Raw genomic sequence first — 19,308 nt, forward strand, 5'->3', positions numbered from 1 at the left:
GTAGTGGGTGCCTGTAGTTGTATCTGCTGGGGAGGCTGAGGCAGGAGAATTGCTTGAACCCAGGAGGCAGAGGTTGTGGTGAGCTGAGATCATGCCACTGCATTTCAGCCCCAGTGACAAGAGTGAGACTCCATGTCAAAAACAAAAACAAAAACAAAGCCATTCAGAGGGCATGATGCGTCCTGTCCAAATAAAAAAGCTGGAGGTGAACCCGGAGCTTTTCTGATTATTCTTAGGTAATAGTCCTATGGTCACTTGAGTCCAAACTCAGGACAATTTTTGTATTAGAATATCCAAGACTTTGTTACATTCTCGACCTGGAATTTGACTCAGCGCCCAGCCTCCTCCCTACCTGGGTCCCGTTAGGAACCTGGTTCCTTTCTCACCTCCAGCTCTGCTCACCTGCCCGCTACAGGTCAAAATTTAGACGAAGGCACAGGTCCAGGTGAGGCCACACATCAGCTCCCTGTTCCTTGGGCCTGGCAGACATTTAAGGCTGGCTCTTAGTGGGTGTCTCTGGGCTCCCGAATGGTTCTCTGCTGGGTGGCTTTCTTCCAAAGTCCCCAGGCCAGGGTGGGGCTCTCTCTATGCCGAGCTGCTTTCTGATCACTGTCATCCCCTGAGCACCTGGTGATACACTAAGACTCTTTCTTAAAGATTTCTTTGCCCCCTCCAGGAAGCCTCATGGGAGGAATCATAAGACCACCTGTGGGCATTTCTCTCTTTGTGCAACCCACAATGGTTCCAGGAAAAAACTGTGGGTTCCAGGCAGTCCCTACCCTGTAGCATCCCTCCCTTATGCCTGTAATCTCAGCTCTTTAGGAGGCTGAGGCAGGTGGATCACGTGAGGTCAGGAGTTTGAGACCAGCCTGGCCAAGATGATTAAACTCTATCTCTACTAAAAATACAAAAGTTAGCTGGGCATGGTGGTGGGCAACTGTGGTCCCAGATACTCGGGAGGCTGAGGCAGGAGAATCGTTTGAACCCAGGAGGCGGAGGATGCAGTGAGCTAAGATCACGCCACTGCACTCCAGCCTGGGTGACAAACTGATATTCCATCTCAAAAAACAAACAAAAAAAGCCATTCAGAGGGCATGATGTGCCCAGAACCATTCTCTCACCCCCTGATTTCCCAGGTGTGAGTCAGGCCCCAGTGATCCCAGCAAAGCTCTCTACAGGAGGCCTAAGTGACGCTTCTCAAAGATGTCCAGAGATCATCTGCTTTGGATTCATCTGGAAGAAGCTGTGCTGTTACAAGTGCTCGGACCTCTCCCACACCTCCGGCCTTCTCTGTCCCACTGAATCAGTATCTGAAGGACTAAGCCTGTAAACAGATAGTAGCGTTGACAGATAAAATACAGGATATGAGTTATGCTTGAATTTCAAATAAACAGCAAATTATTTTAGGAGGAGTATGTCCCAAACACTGAATGGAACAGATTTATACTAAAAATATTTGTTATCTGAAATTCAAATTTGACAAGGCATCCTGCATTTGTTTTTGCTAAATCTGGCAACTCTCATCTGCACAGAACAAGCTCCCCCGGCTGCACATCCAAGTCAGCACCACAGTTTGAATGCGTCTCCTCCGAAAGTTATGTGCTGGAAACAACACCCCATGCAACAGCGTTGAGGGGTGGGGCCTTTGGGAAGTGTTTAGGTGATGAAAGCTCTGTCCTCAAGAATAGATCAAGGGCTTGAAGGAGTGGGTTCACTCTCTTCTGTTCCTCTGAAGAACTTGAAGACACAACATTCTCCTCCCCACAGGATGTAAAAATGTGGCAACATTTTGGAACCAGAGATCAAACCTGCCAGCACCTTGATCTTGGACTTCCCAGCCTCCAGAACCATGAAAGAATAAATTTCTGTTCTTTATAAGTTACCCAATCTGGCTGGGTGCAGTGGCTCATGCCTGTAATCGCAGCACTTTGGGAGGCCAAAACGGGCAGATCACCTGAGTCAGGAGTTTGAGACCGGCCTGGCCAACATGGTGAAACCCCATCTCTGCTAAAAAATACAAAAATTAGCCAGGCATGGTGGTGCGCACCTGTGATTTCAGCTACTTGGGAAGCTGAGGCACGAGAATCACTTGAACCCAGGAGGCAGAGGTTGCAGTAAGCCAAGATCATACCACTGCACTCCAGCCTAGATGACAGAGGGAGACTCCATCTCAAAGAAAAAAAAAAATTGCCCAATCTGTGATATTCTGTCATAGCACAAAGAGGCTAGGACAGTCAGAGAACCACTGGCCAAGACTTTGGTAAAGTCACCAAAGCAATGCCACCCTGGGGCCTCTGGGGTGTCAGCCAGGCAACAGTCCTCACACAACCCCTATCCAACCTCTATCATCATGTGCCTCCTTTCCACTGTGAATTTCATCAGATTCCTACTAGAACACTAGCACTGCTCTTCTCACCCTGGAACCCCTCATTTGCCCAGTCCAAGGGAGAGACTTTCCCACTGTAGTCTATGGGGATGGTGCCCTCTGGAGTTGTGCAGGGCTCAGTATGTGAGGCTGGAGCGTCTCCACCCAGAAGCTGGGGCATGGTGCAACCCAGCGTCACTGTGAAGATGTGCAAAACAATGCTGGACAGTGAACGAGTACTTCACAAGAATAGGACCCAAGTCATGTTCTCGGGAGGGACAGAGACCACTCTGAAGAGTGAAGAAATCAGTCTTTCTGAGGTGACCGATGATTTTGTTCAGATTCTTCTGTTGAAAATGAGCAGTCTGCAGTGGGTATGCCTGTGCCCCTGTCTCCCCATCCATGAGATTAGCTGTCATCCTCCATTCCCTCAACAGACCTGGAGCCCAGGCTCCTCCTCCCCTCCACACCCCACCCCCAAAACCAATAGAAACTGAGTAAAGGAGAAAGTATTAGCATATAGCAGGTGCGTGAGTGGCAGGTCCAATGGGGACCTGAGCCCGAAGGAGGGCAAGAGGAAAGCCAGGGAGCTCCCTAGGAGGCCACCCTGAGGGCCAACGAGTGAGCCTAAGTAGTGAGACCAGGACCAAGTGCCTGGAGGTGCTGTGGACTCCTGTCCCACCTGCCAGTCAGGAAAGTCCCAGCCTCCATCAGGACCAGGCATCCCCTGCTGAAGAGGTGGGTGAGGCATGGTTCAGAGCAGGTGGGGAGGGGACCACCCAGGACCACTCAACAGGCTGTGGCTCAGCCTCAGAGGGGATGCCTGAGCAGTGAGGAGCAACTGTTGCCAGGGAGCTGCCTTGGGAGAAAGCAGAGAAGTGCTGGAATTCTCCTGGGAAGCAGCTCGAGCCACACCTGTGAAAGGCCACGTCCCCGGTCATCTGATCGTACTTTAAGCCTCACAGTAACCTGCATGCCGGTGAGCATTGTATTTCTGTGCTGCAGATGAGAAAACCAAGGAGGTAAGACTGGAAAGGTAGACACCTGGTCACTTTGGAGACAGCCCATAAGTCCCTTCTAACCACTAAGCCCGGCCAGTGGCCATGAAGGCACTGCCCAGGCTGCATGGGTAAGTCCACTTGGGTCAGTACACTGAGGGGTGCAGAATTTTTAAAAACATACAAGTTCCAAAGCCCATGACTGAGTCACTGACATCTGGTGAGGCTATACACCAGGAACCTCCATCTGAGGAGGGTCATTTCATCTTGAATGCAGAGGGGCCCATCAGGAGACCTGGGGGCCACGTGGGATCCACCTAGAAGGTGGTAGGAGGGGGACTGGGACCCACCAGGCAGGGTGCGAGGGGACGCCAGAACCTCTCAACCTGACCTATGCGGCTGCACCTGGGGTCCCAGGTCAGAATCCTGGGCAGAGAACTAAGCAGGCAGTGTACCACAGGGTACACGTGCTGGTAGAAGCCTCCAGGCCTCCCTGCGCTCTGCCCCATTTCTGAGGGTCCAGGCTGCAAACCCCTCCCCTAGACCTTACCCCCCCATTCACAGAAAAGCCATGGCCTGAACTGAGCCTCAAGAAAGGATTGGGGGTGACAACGGCTGAAAGCAAGGTGCCCACCAAGAGCCCAGTGATCTGGTTTGGCTGTGTCCCCACCCCAATCTCATCTTGAATTATAGCTCCCACCATTCCCACGTGTTGTGGGAAGGACCCGGTGGGAGATGATTAAATCATGGGGGCGGTTTCCCCCATAGTGTTCTCATGGTAGTGAATAAGTCCCACGAGATCTGATGGTTTTATAAGGAGCTTCCCATTTCACTTGGCTCTCATTCTGTCTTGTCTGCCACCATGTAAGACGTGGCTTTTGCCTTCTGCCATGATTGTGAGGTCTCCCTAGTCACCTGGAACTGAGTCCATCAAACCTCTTTTTCTTTATAAATCACCCAGTCTCTGGTATGTCTTCATCGGCAACATGAAAACAGACTAATACATTCTGGAAGCTGGGTGGCACTCAGGTCAGAGAGAAGGGAACCGGGGATAAAAAGGCTCTGAGGATGAGGTGTCTCTGTGCAGCTGTCCTAGAAACAAAAGAGCCGGAAAAGAAGTCTGCATGCTGCAGTCCGAGTTCTCAGCTCCGCAGCCCACTGTGACATCACCTGGGGGCTCTGGATCTGAGCCAGATGCTGTGCTGGCCTCACTCCCTCAGCCCTGGCCTCCATCACCCCCGGACCCACAGCACAGCCTAGGGCCATGCTCCTGTTCTCAGTGCTGCTGCTCCTGTCCCTGGTCACAGAAGCTCAGCTTGGTCCACAGACTCCTCTCCCAGAGGCTGGAGTGTCTCTCCTAGGCGGGGCTAGGAAGGGCTACCGCCCTCCTTTGCCCACTCATTCCCTGGGTCCCGTCAGTGGTAAGTACAGGGGCAGAAGGGGCAAGGATGGGGGCTCACGGTCCAACTGAATGGCTGCCAGGAGGGTGGATCTCAGAGCATGAGGTCACAGCTCAGGGGTCCCCACATACCCCTCCTCCAAACCACTTCACCTTCTCCTCTCTCCACCAGCCCAGTGTTTGACCTGTCAGACCTTGAGTTTTGGTTCTGAAAACTGACACTGTATCCCCAAAGGAATAGTAGGCTGCCCTGAAGCTCTCACCTAGAACTTGCTGAGGCTGAGTCCTCCCACTCGGAGGGGACCCATGACTCTGGGCCTCTGTGGCTCCCAGCAGCACCAGGCTTCCAGGAGCCGCAGACACCCAGGGAAGCCTAGCTCAGTCAGGCCAAGTGCACGGGTGCCTCTGTCCTTGTGGCTGGCCCTCCCACAGCTCCCTGATGGCTCATTGCTCTCTCCAAGAGGGTGGCTGAGACATCAGGGACACTGGGGTACTCAGCAACTGTTAGGGATTGAGTATTTCCCTGTGTTTCACTCCCACGCCACCACAGTGGGGCATCTGCTCTCAGCCCATGTGTAGGCGAGGAACTCAGAACCTCACTGAGGATGAGGATTTGCCCAAAGTTGCCCCATGGAGAAACGGCAGAGCTGTCTGCCTGGCCTGCACTGGGTGACCGCAACGCCAGGCTGCCTGCCCTGTGCCCACCGCCTCTTGCCCAGAATGCAGCAGGTTCACCTGGCCTCCTTCAGTCCAGCCTGGGGGCCGCTGCACTCTGCATGAACAGGGAGTGGGGAGAGTGACAGGACAGCATCAGTAGAACATGCTCCTCTGGTGTCCCATTGCAAGGCGTCCCAAATGCTTGATTCCTCAGACCACTCAGAATCAGCCGTTTCCACTTGCATCGCTGCTTCCGGGCTCTGAGCTCTTGCACGAACCTAAAAGTCCACACAATTCCATGCTGATGCTGTGGGTTGATCTCCGGATCAAGAATGTGAGGGATGGGTCCCAAGGGGAGTTTGGTGCAAAATGGATATGGGAAATTCTGCCGGTTAATTCTGGAGAGTAGACTTTGGTCCAAGCACTTTGTCAATCACTTCGACATCCACCCTCTCATTTCATCCACACAGCAGTCTTCCAAGGTTGGCATTATCTTACGCTTCTTTCAGGAATGAAGAAAAGGAGGATACCCAAAGATAAGTAGCTTTCCCTAAATCATTTAGTGAAGAAGCCACTGAGCCAGGATACAAGCTTGGGCTGTCTGGCCCCAGAGCCTGCACTGAGCACGTCCCACGTTCTGCATCTCAGACGGAGGGACAGAGGGCACCCATCACAGCTGCCCACCATCCAGCTCACAGCCACTTGGCATTTTGATGTATTTCCTTCCATGCTTAAAAACCCACATTCTTAATATAATGAAATCACAAGTTTTAAATACAATTTTCATCCTGACTTTTTCACTCACTTTTATATCACAAGCATTTTTCTGTGCCATTAAAAATTCCCCATGAGCATAATGTTGTGGGTAAGGCATGCCTGATGATGCGGTTGTACCTTTAGCATTTAGACTGTTTTCCATTTGTCACGATGATGGAGGTCGCTGCAGTGAACATCATCAGCTGCACGCATGCGCTGCCTTCCAGACTCCCAGAGTGGAGTCACTGAGTCACAGGGTGACTTACGGTTGTTGAGTGCTTGTTCCACACCATGGGGGTTTTCGGACCCTGGGACCTGCTATCAACCAGACAAGCATGTTGCCCTCTCTATCTGGAGCTTACATTCTGGTGCCAGAGCCAGGCAAAAGGGACTGGTAACATAGGGGTTAAGGTAACAAGGATGCAATGAAGAAATGTAACACAGGATAGGAAATGAGGAGTCCCCAGGATGGGAGGGGCTCTTTCAGACACAGGTCAGGGAAGGCTGCTCCGAAGAACAGATTCTTGGGTGTAGTGAGGAGGTGAGCCAGGTAGCTGCCTGGGGGAAGAATATTCTAGGCAGAGAGCCACATGGGGCAGCGGTGAGAGCACCAGCTCTGCTGCCAGCCTGCCCGGGGCTCATATCATGGTTCAGTCACTGACTAGCTGTGTGACCTTGGGCAAACTACTTAACCTCTCTGTGCCTCAGTTGTCCCAACTATAAAGTGAGGATGAAAATAACAGAGCCGCCAGGCGCGGTGGCTCACGCCTGTAATCCCAGCACTTTGGGAGGCCGAGGCGGGTGGATCACAAGGTCGAGAGATCGAGACCATCCTGGTCAACATGGTGAAACCCCGTCTCTACTAAAAATACAAAAAATTAGCTGGGCATGGTGGTGCGTGCCTGTAATCCCAGCTACTCAGGAGGATGAGGCAGGAGAATTGCCTCAACCCGGGAGGCGGAGGTTGCGGTGAACTGAGATTGTGCCATTGCACTCCAGCCTGGGTAACAAGAGAGAAACTCCATCTCAAAAAAATAAAAAAAGAAAATAACAGGGCCTATCTCCATAAGGCAGTTACGACAACCAAGTGAATCGGTGCTTGTGGCAGTGCCTGACACACAGTAAGTGTCCTATGTAAATAAAATCAGAGGAAGTATGGATCTAAAAGTGCCAAATGGCCGGCACGGTGGCTCACATCTGTCATCCCAGCACTTTGGGAGGCCGAGGCGGGTGGATCACCTGAGGTCAGGAGCTTGAGACCAGCCTGACCAACAAATAGTGAAACCTTGTCTCTACTAAAAAATACAAAAATTAGCTGGGCGTGGTGGCACATGCCTGTAGTCCCAGCTACTTGGAAGGCTGAGGCAGGAGACTCTCTGGAACCTGGGAGGCGGAGTTTGCAGTGAGCCAAGATCATGCCACTGTACTCCAGCCTGGATGGCAGAGCAAGACTCCATCTCTCAAAAAAACAACAACAACAACAAAAAAAAAACAAAACAAAAAAAAAAACAAAAAAAAAGGAAAGAGAAGTCCCAAAGACAGCCTTTATGCATTTTAGACAGCAGACGACTCCGGATGCACTTTGCTAAGTTCTTACTCCCGTATTTATTTTAAACCAAAAATGACCACTACGGGGTCACCCAAATGACAAAACCCTCAAAGCTTCCGTTGAGCTGATGGTCGGAAAACGAACCGCAAGAAAGTGACAAGAAGAGGGTCTTAGGCTTTTTAGAGTCAAACTCATGCCTTGTCCCAGAACACAAAGCAGATGTTCAAGTCAGCAAATATTAATGGAGCATCTTCTCTTCCTGGGGGGCAAGGAGCTGGAGCCAGCCTCTGTCGGGAAGGAGAATTTCCCGCCTCAGCACAGGCAGCCACAGCTTTACTCTCAATCCCCCAATAAAAGAGCTGCTCAGCCTGGAGCAGCCTAGCACAGCCATGGCTTTCCAGTAGGTTCTGGCACTTTCTGTGCCCCCCCTAGTGGTTTCCCAGGGCTGCTGAAATGAGTGACCACATACTTGGCGGCTTAAACACCACAAATGTCTCATCCTACAGTACTGTGGGACAGAGTTCCAGCATAAGTCTCCGGGGCTAAATTCGAGGTGCTACAGGTCTGCATTCCTACTGGATGCTCTAGGGGAGAATCATTTCCACTTGCAGCTTCTAGAAGCTTCTCTGGGCCCCTGCCTTCATCTTCAAAGCCAGCTACGTTGCATCTCTGTGCCTTTCCTCTGCAGTCACTTCTTCCTCTGTCTGACCTTCTGCTTCCTCTCAAGGGCTGCAGTGATACCACTGGCCCCACAGAAAAGTCCCCAGTCTGAGGGCGGTGCTTAGCAACCCAAATTCCATCTTCAAAGCCCCTCCTTCCTCGTAAGCTAAAATATTCGCAGGTTCTGGGGACATGGCCTCTTAGAACTTGGACCTCTTTGGTGGGGGGCTATGGTCCCGCCCACCACCAGGAGTTGGCATTGGACACTATTTTTCTTCCGATTTCTCCTGGATGGCAGCAGAAACAAGCTCAGCGAAGTGACTCTCCTGAGATCATAAATGCTGGATGGAGTTAGAGCCAATGAGTCTGGCTCACCCCCTGAGCTCTGTGCAGACAAAGCAGAGCATCTGCCAGCTGGTGTCAGGAGGGCTGCCTGGCTCGCCGGCCTCAGTGAGCTCCTCTCCAGAATGGGGTCAAGGATATCCACTTGGAAGCCTCTTCCTCCCAGCCGGGTCCCCGGCTCACACTGGATGCTGACTAAATGTTGCTCTTTTTCCTTTCCTCTCTCTTTCATTCCACCAGAATGTGGCGACAGATCCATTTTCGAGGGAAGAACTCGGTATTCCAGAATCACAGCGGGGGTGGAGGCGCAGGTGGGAGAATTTCCGTGGCAGGTGAGCATTCAGGCAAGAAACGAACCTTTCTGTGGCGGCTCCATCCTCAACAAGTGGTGGATTCTCACTGCGGCTCACTGCTTACATTCCGAGGAGGTGCTGTAAGTATCATGAGCCCCCTGCTGCTGCTTCTCAGAGTACCCTCCCCTCAGCCACACCTGGTGGCTGGGAGGAACCTGGGGCTGTTCAGTCTCTAGTCAGCATGAATGGCATCCCCTGCAGCCCTGGGAACATGGAGGCTGTGTCTGAGGCTGTGTCCTCCTCACATCACCCAGGGCAAATGGCGACAACCTACCTGAGGTCACACCTGTCCTCTGCAGGAACACATGTGGCTTGATGAAGCCAAGGAGCTTGGCCCACATGTCTCTCCTAAGGCATTCAAGTCTGTCTAGGGGGAAATTCTTCTAATTCTGAAGCCTGGCTTCCTGAGCCATCTGGTCCCCTACTTTCCTAGTCTGTGCAGTGCGTTCTCTATGTGACAGCATGTGGATGGACCCCTGGCATTACTGATGACTAACTGGGGACCCTGCTAAGAAACTTTTCTCTATTAACTCATTTAATCGCACAGTGACCCCTGGAGCAGATAGAAGGAATAGCCCTCATTTATAGATAAGGAAACTGAGGTCCAATAAATTGAGGCCACTCACCCATGGTACACACCTAGTATATAGGAACGGGATTCAAATTCTGGCCACAGCACTCGTGCTTTCTGCTACACCAGCTCAAGGAAGTTTGAAGACACACAGAAAGGCTGATTTTAGAGGGTTAATCAACAGCCTGGGCACACTGTCATCATGGCGTAACCAAAGACTCTCGTGGCAACTGCTGTCATGCTGTCATGGGCTATCAGTATCCCATGGGGTTCTGAACCTGGGCTGATTACTGAAGATCCTGTCTGCTTGGTCAGTGGCAGGTCTAGACTAACTTCTGGTCCTGAGTTTCTAAAGTGTGGGTAGGCCAACTGATGATATAGAACAGATGTACTAATGAATGCCTTATCTATCTGAGGCCAGTTTAATCCACGCCAAGTGGCTTTTTGCGGGCTCTGTAGAGTTCCTCAAACCCGTGTCTGCCTTTGCTGTATTTAGACAGAAGCACCTCATTCATGCCTCCGAAGCCCCTGAGGGTGCAGTGGTGTGGCTGTGGTCCGCTCACCCGGTGTTCTGTTTTTCGTTTTTTTGTTTTTTCCTACCTTTTTCCAATCCTCGCACCTTCTGAGCAACAGCCCCAGTGGGGTTTAAAGGTCCTAGAACTATATGGGATTTAAGGTTTCTGGGCACAGCCGATTCTGCCATTTTTGTGATTTCCCTGCCCCTTTCCACTTGCCCCTCTCTGGTTCTCTGCCACCAGTCCAGAAGAACTGAATGTCGTGCTGGGGACCAACGACTTAACTAGCTCATCCATGGAGATAAAGGAGGTCGCCAGCATCATCATTCACAAGGACTTTAACAGAGCCAACATGGACAATGACATCGCCCTGCTGCTGCTGGCCTCACCCATCAGGCTTGATGACCTGAAAGTGCCCATCTGTGTCCCCACGCAGCCCGGCCCCACCACGTGGAGCGAATGCTGGGTGGCAGGTTGGGGCCAGACGGATGCTGGTATGTGACCGCTCAGCTTCCCCTTCGGAAAGAGCCACTGCATCTGAAGGAGAGGGGAGGAACAGGGGAGGGGGAGAGGTGAGGAAGGAGCGAGGACGGGACTTGTGACGGAGCAGACTCCGGTGTGGTGGGGGTTCACAGAACCCAAACCTTAGGCCCTTTTGAGTGCCGACACCCCAGGCTGAGACACCAGGTCTGAGGCAGTACCCTGGAGCAGTCTGATCCAGCCAGCACAGAGCAGTGGGTTTGTGTGTTTAATCGAATTTAAACTCTCCATTTAGCCAGAGGCCCCCTACTCCGCATTCACAAACATCTTCCCTGGTTCCCACGGTGAAGTTTCCTAGCTGGCTCCTCCAGGTGTCGGAGATGCCCACCCTGTTCTAGGCTTTCACGGTCCTGGAGCGTTGCCTGGTTCTTCTTAGAAATGAATCTGTTGTTACTTGTTGTTATGCGGTTACTTTCCAAAATAGAAGAAAGTCTGCTGGGACAGAAAGACATGATGTAGGGCCTGCTGGACTGTCCCCAAAGAAACCCTAACAAAACCAAAAGCAAATAGATAGGGAGGGGAGGGGATGAGACTAGAAAAGCATTGCAGCAGCCTCAACGAGACTCTGGGTCCACAGGGACGATTTGCAGCAAGCCTGGGCCTGCACGACTGTGAGTGTTTCAGGAGTTTAGCAGCCAGAGGGAAAGTGGTGGGGCCTTGGCTCTGGGCTCCAGGCACTTCTGGAAAGGTAGAAGAGGGGGAGGAGGTACAAGGGCATGTACAAGTTCAAAATCTTCAGTCAAGAGAAGAAATGCGAAATCTCTCTGTGGTCAGAGCTAATGAGATGAAGAGAAATCCAGGTGAATTCCTGGCATCTGGCAGCCCAAAAGGGGCCTCTGCAAATCCCCTCTAATCCCGTCTCAACACTCTCTGCCAACCTGCCCTTGCTGAGAACCTAAAGTCTTTTCACCCGTAGTGCAAACTCACTTTGGAGGGCCCTGTGTGAAGGAAAGGCCATCCTCATGTAGTAAAATGTCACAAAAGGCAAATGTAATGAAGAGGCAGGATTATGCTGAGAAACGGTCAGTGGCCAGGTGCAAGACGCCGAGTCTGTGGGGCTGACTGGAGTCATGATGGCAGAAGCCTTCTTGGAAGTCGAAATTTGGTTTTGAATGAGAAGAAGAATTCCAGTAGTTGGGGGAGTGGGTAAGTTGCAGGCGTGGGGTAACCGGAAGGAAGTGAGGGGCTGCAGAGCCTGTGAAGGCAGAGGACCGGGGCTGGGGACAAAGGGATGTGCAGGGCCGAGGGCACAGTCAGCTGCATATGAACATGGGGACGTCTGTCCTGGTGGCTTCTCTAATGTGCTTTCTTTCTGGGCCAGCTGACAAAAACTCTATGAAAATGGATCTGATGAAAGCGCCAATGGTCATCATGGACTGGGAGGAATGTTCAAAGGTGTTTCCAAAACTTACCAAAAATATGCTGTGTGCCGGATACAAGAACGAGAGCTATGATGCCTGCCAGGTAACTAGAGGGTACCCTCCCTCCCTTATAGGTCCTCACCCGATTAGAACTGCCAGTGTGAGGGTATCCTCTCTCTGCTGGGAATAGACAGTTCTGAGTCTGGAAATGTGTGGGAACTAGCGCCTTCAGCCATGGGAATAAGGATTGCAGAGCCTCTGGAGCTGTCAGTGAGCATACCTCGGAGTCAGCATGCTGCAACCCTGCTTAACTATTTCTGATCTTCATCAGGTACACTAGGTAGACAGGGCTCCAAGGCTTCTCATTTCTGGGAATTCTTTCTTTGTTTTCTTTTTCCTTTTTTTTTTTTTTTTTTGAAGTGGAGTTTCGCTCTTGTTGCCCAGGCTAGAGTGCAATGGCGTGATCTCGGCTCACCACTACTTCCGCCTCTTTGGTTCAAGTGATTCTCCTGCCTCAGCCCCCTGAGTAGCTGGGATTACAGGCATGCGCCACCATGCCTGGCTAATTTTGTATTTTTTAGTAAAGACTGGGTTTCTCCATATTGGTCAGGCTGGTCTCAAACTCCTGACCTCAGGTGATCTGCCTGCCTTGGCCTCCCAAAGTGTTGGGATTATGGGCATGAGCCACCACATCCAGCCCATTTCTGGGAAATCTTAAAAAAAAAGTCCAAGGAGAATTTGGTATTTACACAAGAAGTCACTTTTAATTCATTAATTTAGAAACCTTTGTTGAGTATACAAGGCCCTGGAGACCCATAAATGAGACATGGTTCCTCCCCTAAGGGAGCCTACAGTCTCCAGGGCAGGCAGTGGATAAACAGACAATGATAATATATTGGGTGTTGCATGTGGGTTTCATTGAACCAAAGTCTGGTCTCTTTGCCTCTCTTTAATAAAACAAGCACACTTTTTAAAAAAATTATTGATACCCAGAAAAATGGAGAAAAAAATTCACAAATTAGCTTCCTCCGGCTCTAAGGAAGAATGATGAATAATTTGTCTTTAATGCTCAGAGATGCTCTCTTCATCTTAAAAGTGGCCCCCCTGATGAATCTGCTTAGTCCCAGCTGAAGGCTAGGGGCCTGCCCATTGGCCAGGCAGTGGACCTGGTCGTTGGTAGAAAACCACAAATGCAGATGATAAATATTCTGAACGGTAATGGAGAGGCTGCCCCAAGGAAAGCGAAGATATTTATCTAGAATAATAACAAGGAATCTATGGTTCGATATGAGAAAATTGGTAGTTTTCTCTGATAGGCTATGAGAGCCTTGGGAGGTGGGCACTGGAACAGGGGTGAGAGGCAGAAAGGGAAGAGAGAAAGCAGAGGTGTAGCATAGCATTAGGCTTAGGAGTTTCCCATGGAGCAAACACTGTGGGGACCAAAATGAGACATATGAACCTTGCATTTTCTTTACTTTCTGGACAATTTAAAATACTATCAAAAATATGCACACAGAATTGAGACTTCTGGTTGCAAAGAAACTGGATTAAACACAATTCTCCCAGCCCTTCCCACTAAGTATGACTAAAAGCATGGGATAGCATCTTGTAAAATGAAAACAAAAAGGCTCTGAAAGGTGGAGAGAAGCTGTCCTGGCTGAAGATTCTCAGGTATTTATTAATAGCAATGCAAGAACACACTAATACACACATCACGACCAGGAGACATTAATCGTCCTCCCTGATTAGAGTTTGTTACAATACTCCATTAATTCTAGTCACCTCTCCAGGATCACAAAATGGGACATCATCTCTCCACTGAAGATTGCTTGCAAGGTTGTAGCTGCTCAGCTCCTTTGGTGAGAGAGTCACACAACAAAGGTAGAGCGGGCATGGGCTTTGGCATCAGAAAATCCTGGGTTACACATACCTCAAAATAATAAGAGCTGTCTATGACAAACCCACAGCCAACACCATACTGAATAAGCAAAAGCTGGAAGCATCCCCCTTAGGACCAGAACACGACAAGAATGTCCTCTGTCACCACTCCTATTCAACACAGTACTGGAAGTCCTAGCCAGAGCAATCAGGCAAGAGAAAGAAATGAAAGGCATCTAGAGAGGACATCAAACCATCCCTCTCTGCAGATGATATGATTCTACCTCTGGAAAACCCCATCGTCACCTCCCAAAGTCTCCTAGAACTGATAAGCAACTTCAGCAAAGTTTCAGGATGCAAAATCAACGTTAAAAAAAAATTGTAACATTTTTATACACCAGATAACATACGAGCTGAGAATCAAATCAAGAATGAAATCCCATTCACAATATCCACCAAAAGAATAAAATACCTAGGAATACAGATAACCAGGGAGGTGAAAGAGCTCTACAATGAGAATTACAAAACGTTGCTGAAAGAAATCTGAGACAACACAAGCAAATGAAAGACATTCCATGCTCATGGATAGGAAGAATCACTATCGTTAAAATGGCCATACTACCCAAAGCAATTTACAGTTTCAATGCTATCCCTATCAAACTACCATTGACATTCTTTACATAATTAGCAAAACAACTATTTTAAAATTCATAGGGAACCAGAAAAGAGCCCAAGGAGGCAAGGCAATCCTAAGCGAAAAGAACAAAGCTGGAGGCATCATGCTACTCAACGTCAAACTATACTACAGGGCTATGGAAACCAAAACAGCATGGTACTGGTACAAAAACAGACACATAGACCAGTGGAATAGGTTAGAGAACTCAGAAATAAAGCTGTACACCTACAAGCATCTGCTCTTCATCAAAGTCAACAATAACAAGCAATGGGAAAGGACTTCCTATTGATGGCAGAATAACTGGCTCGCCATATGCAGAAGATTGAAACTGCATCCTTTCCTTTCACCATCAACTCAAGTCAATTCAAGATGGCTAAAAGATTGAAATGTAAAACCTAAAACTGTAAAACCACTAGAAGAAAGCCACGCTACGAAATACCATTCTGGACACAGGCCTTAGCAAAAATTTCATGAGGAAGTCTCCAAAAGCAGTTGCAACAAAATAAAATATTTGGCCTAATTAAACTAAAGAGCGTATGCACAGCTAAAGAAACTATCAACAGAGTAAACAGACAATTTACACAGTGGGAGAAATTATTTGTAAACTATGCATCTGACAAAGGTCTAACAGTCAGAATTTATAACGAACTTAAACAACTCAACAAGCAAAAATCCAACAACCCCATTAAAAAATGGGAAAAGGACATGAAAGGACACTTCTCAAAAGAAGACATACATGCATCCAACAAGCATATGAAAAGAAAATGCTCAGTATCACTAATTATCAGAGAAATGCGAATCAAAACCACAATGAGATATCATCTCACACCAGTCAGAATGGCGGTTATTAAAGTCAGAATGTAACAGATGTTGGTGAGGTTGCAGAGAAAAGAAAATGCTTATACATTCCTAGTGGGAATTAAATTAGTTCAGCCACTGTGGAAAGTAGTTTGGAGATTTCTCAGAGACCTTAAAACACAACTACCACTAAACCTGGCAATCTCAACACTGGTACATACCCGCCCAAAATAAAGTATTCTACCAAAAAGACACATGCATGCATATGTTCATCACAGCACTATTCACAGTAGCGAAGACATGGAATTAAACTAGATGCCCATCAATGGTGAATGGGATAAAGAAAGTATGGTACATATACACTGTGGAATACTATGGAGCCATAAAAAGAACAAAATCATATCGTTTGTAACAATATGGATGCAGCTGGAGGCCATTATCCCAAGTGAATGAATGCAGGAACAGAAAACCAAATATTGCATGTTCTGTCTTATAAATTGGAGCTAAAGGTTGAATATACGTGGCCACAAAGAGAGGAACAATAGTCACCAGGGCCTACTTAAAGGTAGAGGGTATCAAGAGGGTAAGGAGCAAAACACTACCCATCTGGTACTATGCTTACTAGCTGGGAGATTAAATCATTTACACATCAAACTCCAGTGACATGTAATTTACTCACAAAACAAACCTGCACGTGTACCCTATGAACCTAAAGTAAAAGTTAAATAAGAAAATCTTGGGTTCCCCTATGAAGGGTACTCAAAAAATTAAAACTAGAACTACCGCTGCTGGGTACACATCCACAAGAAAGGAAATCAGTATATTGAAGAGACGTCTCCACTTGCATTTTTATTGTAGCACTATTCACAATGGCCAAGGTATGGAATCAACTTAAGTGTCCATCAGTGGGTGAACGAATAAAGAAAATGACGCACATATACACAATGGAACATTATTCAGTCATAAAAGATGAAATTCTGTCCTTTGGAACAACATGGGTAGAATTGGAGGACATTACATCAAGTGAAATGAGCCAGGTACATACAGAAAGACAATGCATGTTCTCTCTCATAAATGAAAGCTTCAAATAAAAGGACTCATGGAGATAAAGAATGATGGTTACCAGAGGCTGGGAAGGAAAGCAGGTGGGGAACTCCAGTCAAGGAGCTCAAAAACACAGTTAGTTAGAATGAATAAGGTCTAGTATTTGGTAGCACAATAAGTGATTATAAATAACAATTTTATATTTCAAAATAACTAGAAGAGCGGAATTGAAATGTTCCTCATACAAAGAAATAATAAATGCTTGAGGGGATGGATATCCCAATTACACTGATTTGACCATTACACACTGTATGCCTATATCAAAACATGTTGACCCCATAAACATATAAAACTATTATGTACCCATAATGACTAATTTAAAATTAATAAAAAGAAAATCCTGGGTTCCAATCTCAGCCCGGCTACCATAGAACCTTCAGCAAGCTCTTTCTCCTCCTGCAGGCTCATCTGCTTTGTGTGAAGGTGCACTGAAGGATGTGGGGCGTTTCTTTGATGTATGTGGATGTGGGGCATGGCAGGGCCTTGGTGCAGAAGCTCTACATAAGTGGGTAACTATGGGAGTCACAGACCATGTGATTCCATCCTGGAAGGATCACACATTCTGAAAAGCTTGGCTGAATTAAAAAGGAATGTCCTTCTCCCTGTGCCTCTCCAAAAACACAAAGGAGAACCCAGTTCCTAGCCCTACCACACTTTTTCACATGTCCCATTTCCTTTCCTGCCCTTTCCAGAGCCTCTTGAATTGATAAAACCCTCTAAACAAGTCTCTACTCATCCCTTGGCCTGTGTCTCTCTGTGCTGCAGATGGAGTGGTCTTTTCTCGTCAAGTCCTCCCTCTTGCTCCCCACTCTTCATTCTGTCTCATCCACAGCACCCCACCCTCAATGCTCTATGCCCACACGACCTTCAGAGCTAATCTGGCAGCCACATGGAGCAGAGATGGGTGGGTAAAGGTCAGCATTAAGGAGATGTCCTTTAGCAGCTGGAGTTGGAGAGGCTAAGGAATTGAGGAATCCTCTTCGAGAAGGAGCTGTGCCCAGCCTCAGATGGGCAGCTTAGAACGGGACTTCCTGCTGAGCTGTGTTCTCTACCCACAGGGTGACAGTGGGGGGCCTCTGGTCTGCACCCCAGAGCCTGGTGAGAAGTGGTACCAGGTAGGCATCATCAGCTGGGGAAGGAGCTGTGGAGAGAAGAACACCCCAGGGATATACACCTCATTGGCGAACTACAACCTGTGGATCGAGAAGGTGACCCAGCTGGAGGGCAGGCCCTTCAAAGTACTGAACATGAGAACCTCTGTCAAACAGAAACCTATAGGCTCCCGAGTCTCAGTAGTCCCAGAGCCAGGCTGCCCCAGATCCTGGCTCCTGCTCTGTTCCCTGTCCCATGTGTTGTTCAGAGCTATTTTATACTGATAATAAAATAGAGGCTATTCTTTTAACCAAGGGAGGGTGCGTGAGAACGCATCTCCAGCAGAGAATCTGGCTGCAGCTCAGGGCGGAGTCTGGGACTGGGAGAACCAGAAAGTCAGGCTGGAGCCCCGGTTTGGGGACTGCACTTTGGGTCTGTGGATCAGTCAGGACTCTTTCCATTCCAGGTGACAGTCACCTAATTCCAACTCACTTCAGCCAAAATGGAGCCTTTATGGATACATATAACAACAGCAACAACAGAAAACCCAACGAACAAATATCCAGGGCTGGCATGACGAGGTCAGGTGTGGCTGAGTCAAGGGGCTGAAGGGTGATGGCAGGGACTGTTGTCCCTTCTCAGTGATGGCCATGATAAGAACAAAGAACTCCCCCTTGGGCTGGGAAGTTAATCTCTTTGTTCTACGCAGGCCTTCAATGGATTGGACAAGGCCCACTCACCCAATGGAAGGCAATCTTTTGATTCAAACATTATCAATTTAAATGTCAATCTTATCCAAAGACGCCCTCCAAGTTGACACAGGAGATGAGCCTCCACACCGCCCAGGCAGCCTTCACATAGCCCCTTACATCACTCCCGCACGTCAGAACGAACGTGCTTATGCTTACCCTACCTTAAGGACAATAATATGTTGTCATCCTTCTTTCAAGCAACCTTCATGCTTCCCGAGGACCCCACTGAACGGTTTGGCTGTGTCCCCACCCAAATCTCCTCTTGAATTGTAGCTCCCAAAATTCCCACGTGGGAGGGACCCAGTGGGAGATAATCGTGTCATGTAGCGTCCTCCCCATACTATTCTCATGGCAGTGAATAAGTCTCAAGCAATCTGACGGTTTTATAAGAGGTTTCCCCTTTTGCTTGCCTTTCATTCTCTCTTCCCTGCCACCATGGAAGATGTGGCTCTTGCCTTCTACCATGATAGTGAGGCCTCTCCAGCTACATGGAACTGTGAGCCCATAAACCTCTTTATCTTTATAAATGACCCACTCTTAGGTATGTCTTTATCAGCTGTGTGAAAAGGGACGAACACCCCCACTTTTCAAAATCACCTTTCTTCTGCTCCCTATGCTGCGCCTTCTCCCTTCTGTCTCATCCTGGAGCCAAGCTGATGGCGCTCCCCACGTGCTCTCTCCTTCACGCTCAGAGGCTCTCGCTTCTTCTTTCAGCGGCTTTCCCTCCATGGCTCAGCCCTGCTGTGTTCCACCAGTATGTGGCACGTCTGCACCAGGGAGGACTCCGCCACCCTGCAGCATACGGCTTGTCGGGCGGCTGTGGGGTGGACCACCATTCACAAGAAGCCCTTTGAGAACAGGCTCCTGTCTTCTGCTCAGGCAGACCCAGCGCTGTCACGTGCCTCTTTCCTCCAGATTCAAATTTCCTGGGCCACCACCAAA

At 48.9% G+C, this 19,308-nt stretch overlaps 2 protein-coding genes across 12 annotated transcripts in view; one reads left to right on the forward strand and one right to left on the reverse strand.

The window, feature by feature from the left end:
- The window catches only part of LOC104650276 (serine protease-like protein 51), a 90,470-nt gene that overhangs the window by 63,467 nt on the left and 7,695 nt on the right, over positions 1–19,308 (reverse strand). The gene's annotated exons all lie outside the window — the stretch shown is intronic.
- On the forward strand, positions 4,628–17,924 carry PRSS55 (serine protease 55). Its single transcript, XM_003944170.3, has 5 exons — positions 4,628–4,784; positions 8,967–9,159; positions 10,409–10,659; positions 12,027–12,169; positions 17,581–17,924. Exons 1-5 carry the CDS (start codon positions 4,628–4,630, stop codon positions 17,896–17,898), a joined length of 1,062 nt encoding a protein of 353 aa, XP_003944219.1. The 3' UTR covers positions 17,899–17,924.

Source organism: Saimiri boliviensis, chromosome 13 (genome assembly GCF_048565385.1).
Source record: "Saimiri boliviensis isolate mSaiBol1 chromosome 13, mSaiBol1.pri, whole genome shotgun sequence".
In the NCBI taxonomy this organism is placed as follows: domain Eukaryota; kingdom Metazoa; phylum Chordata; class Mammalia; order Primates; family Cebidae; genus Saimiri; species Saimiri boliviensis.

Bases quoted from the DNA above. Each gene is read 5' to 3' on its own strand.
- PRSS55 (XM_003944170.3), top strand. From the start codon at position 4,628: ATGCTCCTGTTCTCAGTGCTGCTGCTCCTGTCCCTGGTCACAGAAGCT. The intron at 9,160-10,408 runs GTAAGTATCATG...CTCTGCCACCAG, and splicing joins TTACATTCCGAGGAGGTGCT to TCCAGAAGAACTGAATGTCG. The intron at 10,660-12,026 runs GTATGTGACCGC...TTTCTGGGCCAG, and splicing joins TTGGGGCCAGACGGATGCTG to CTGACAAAAACTCTATGAAA.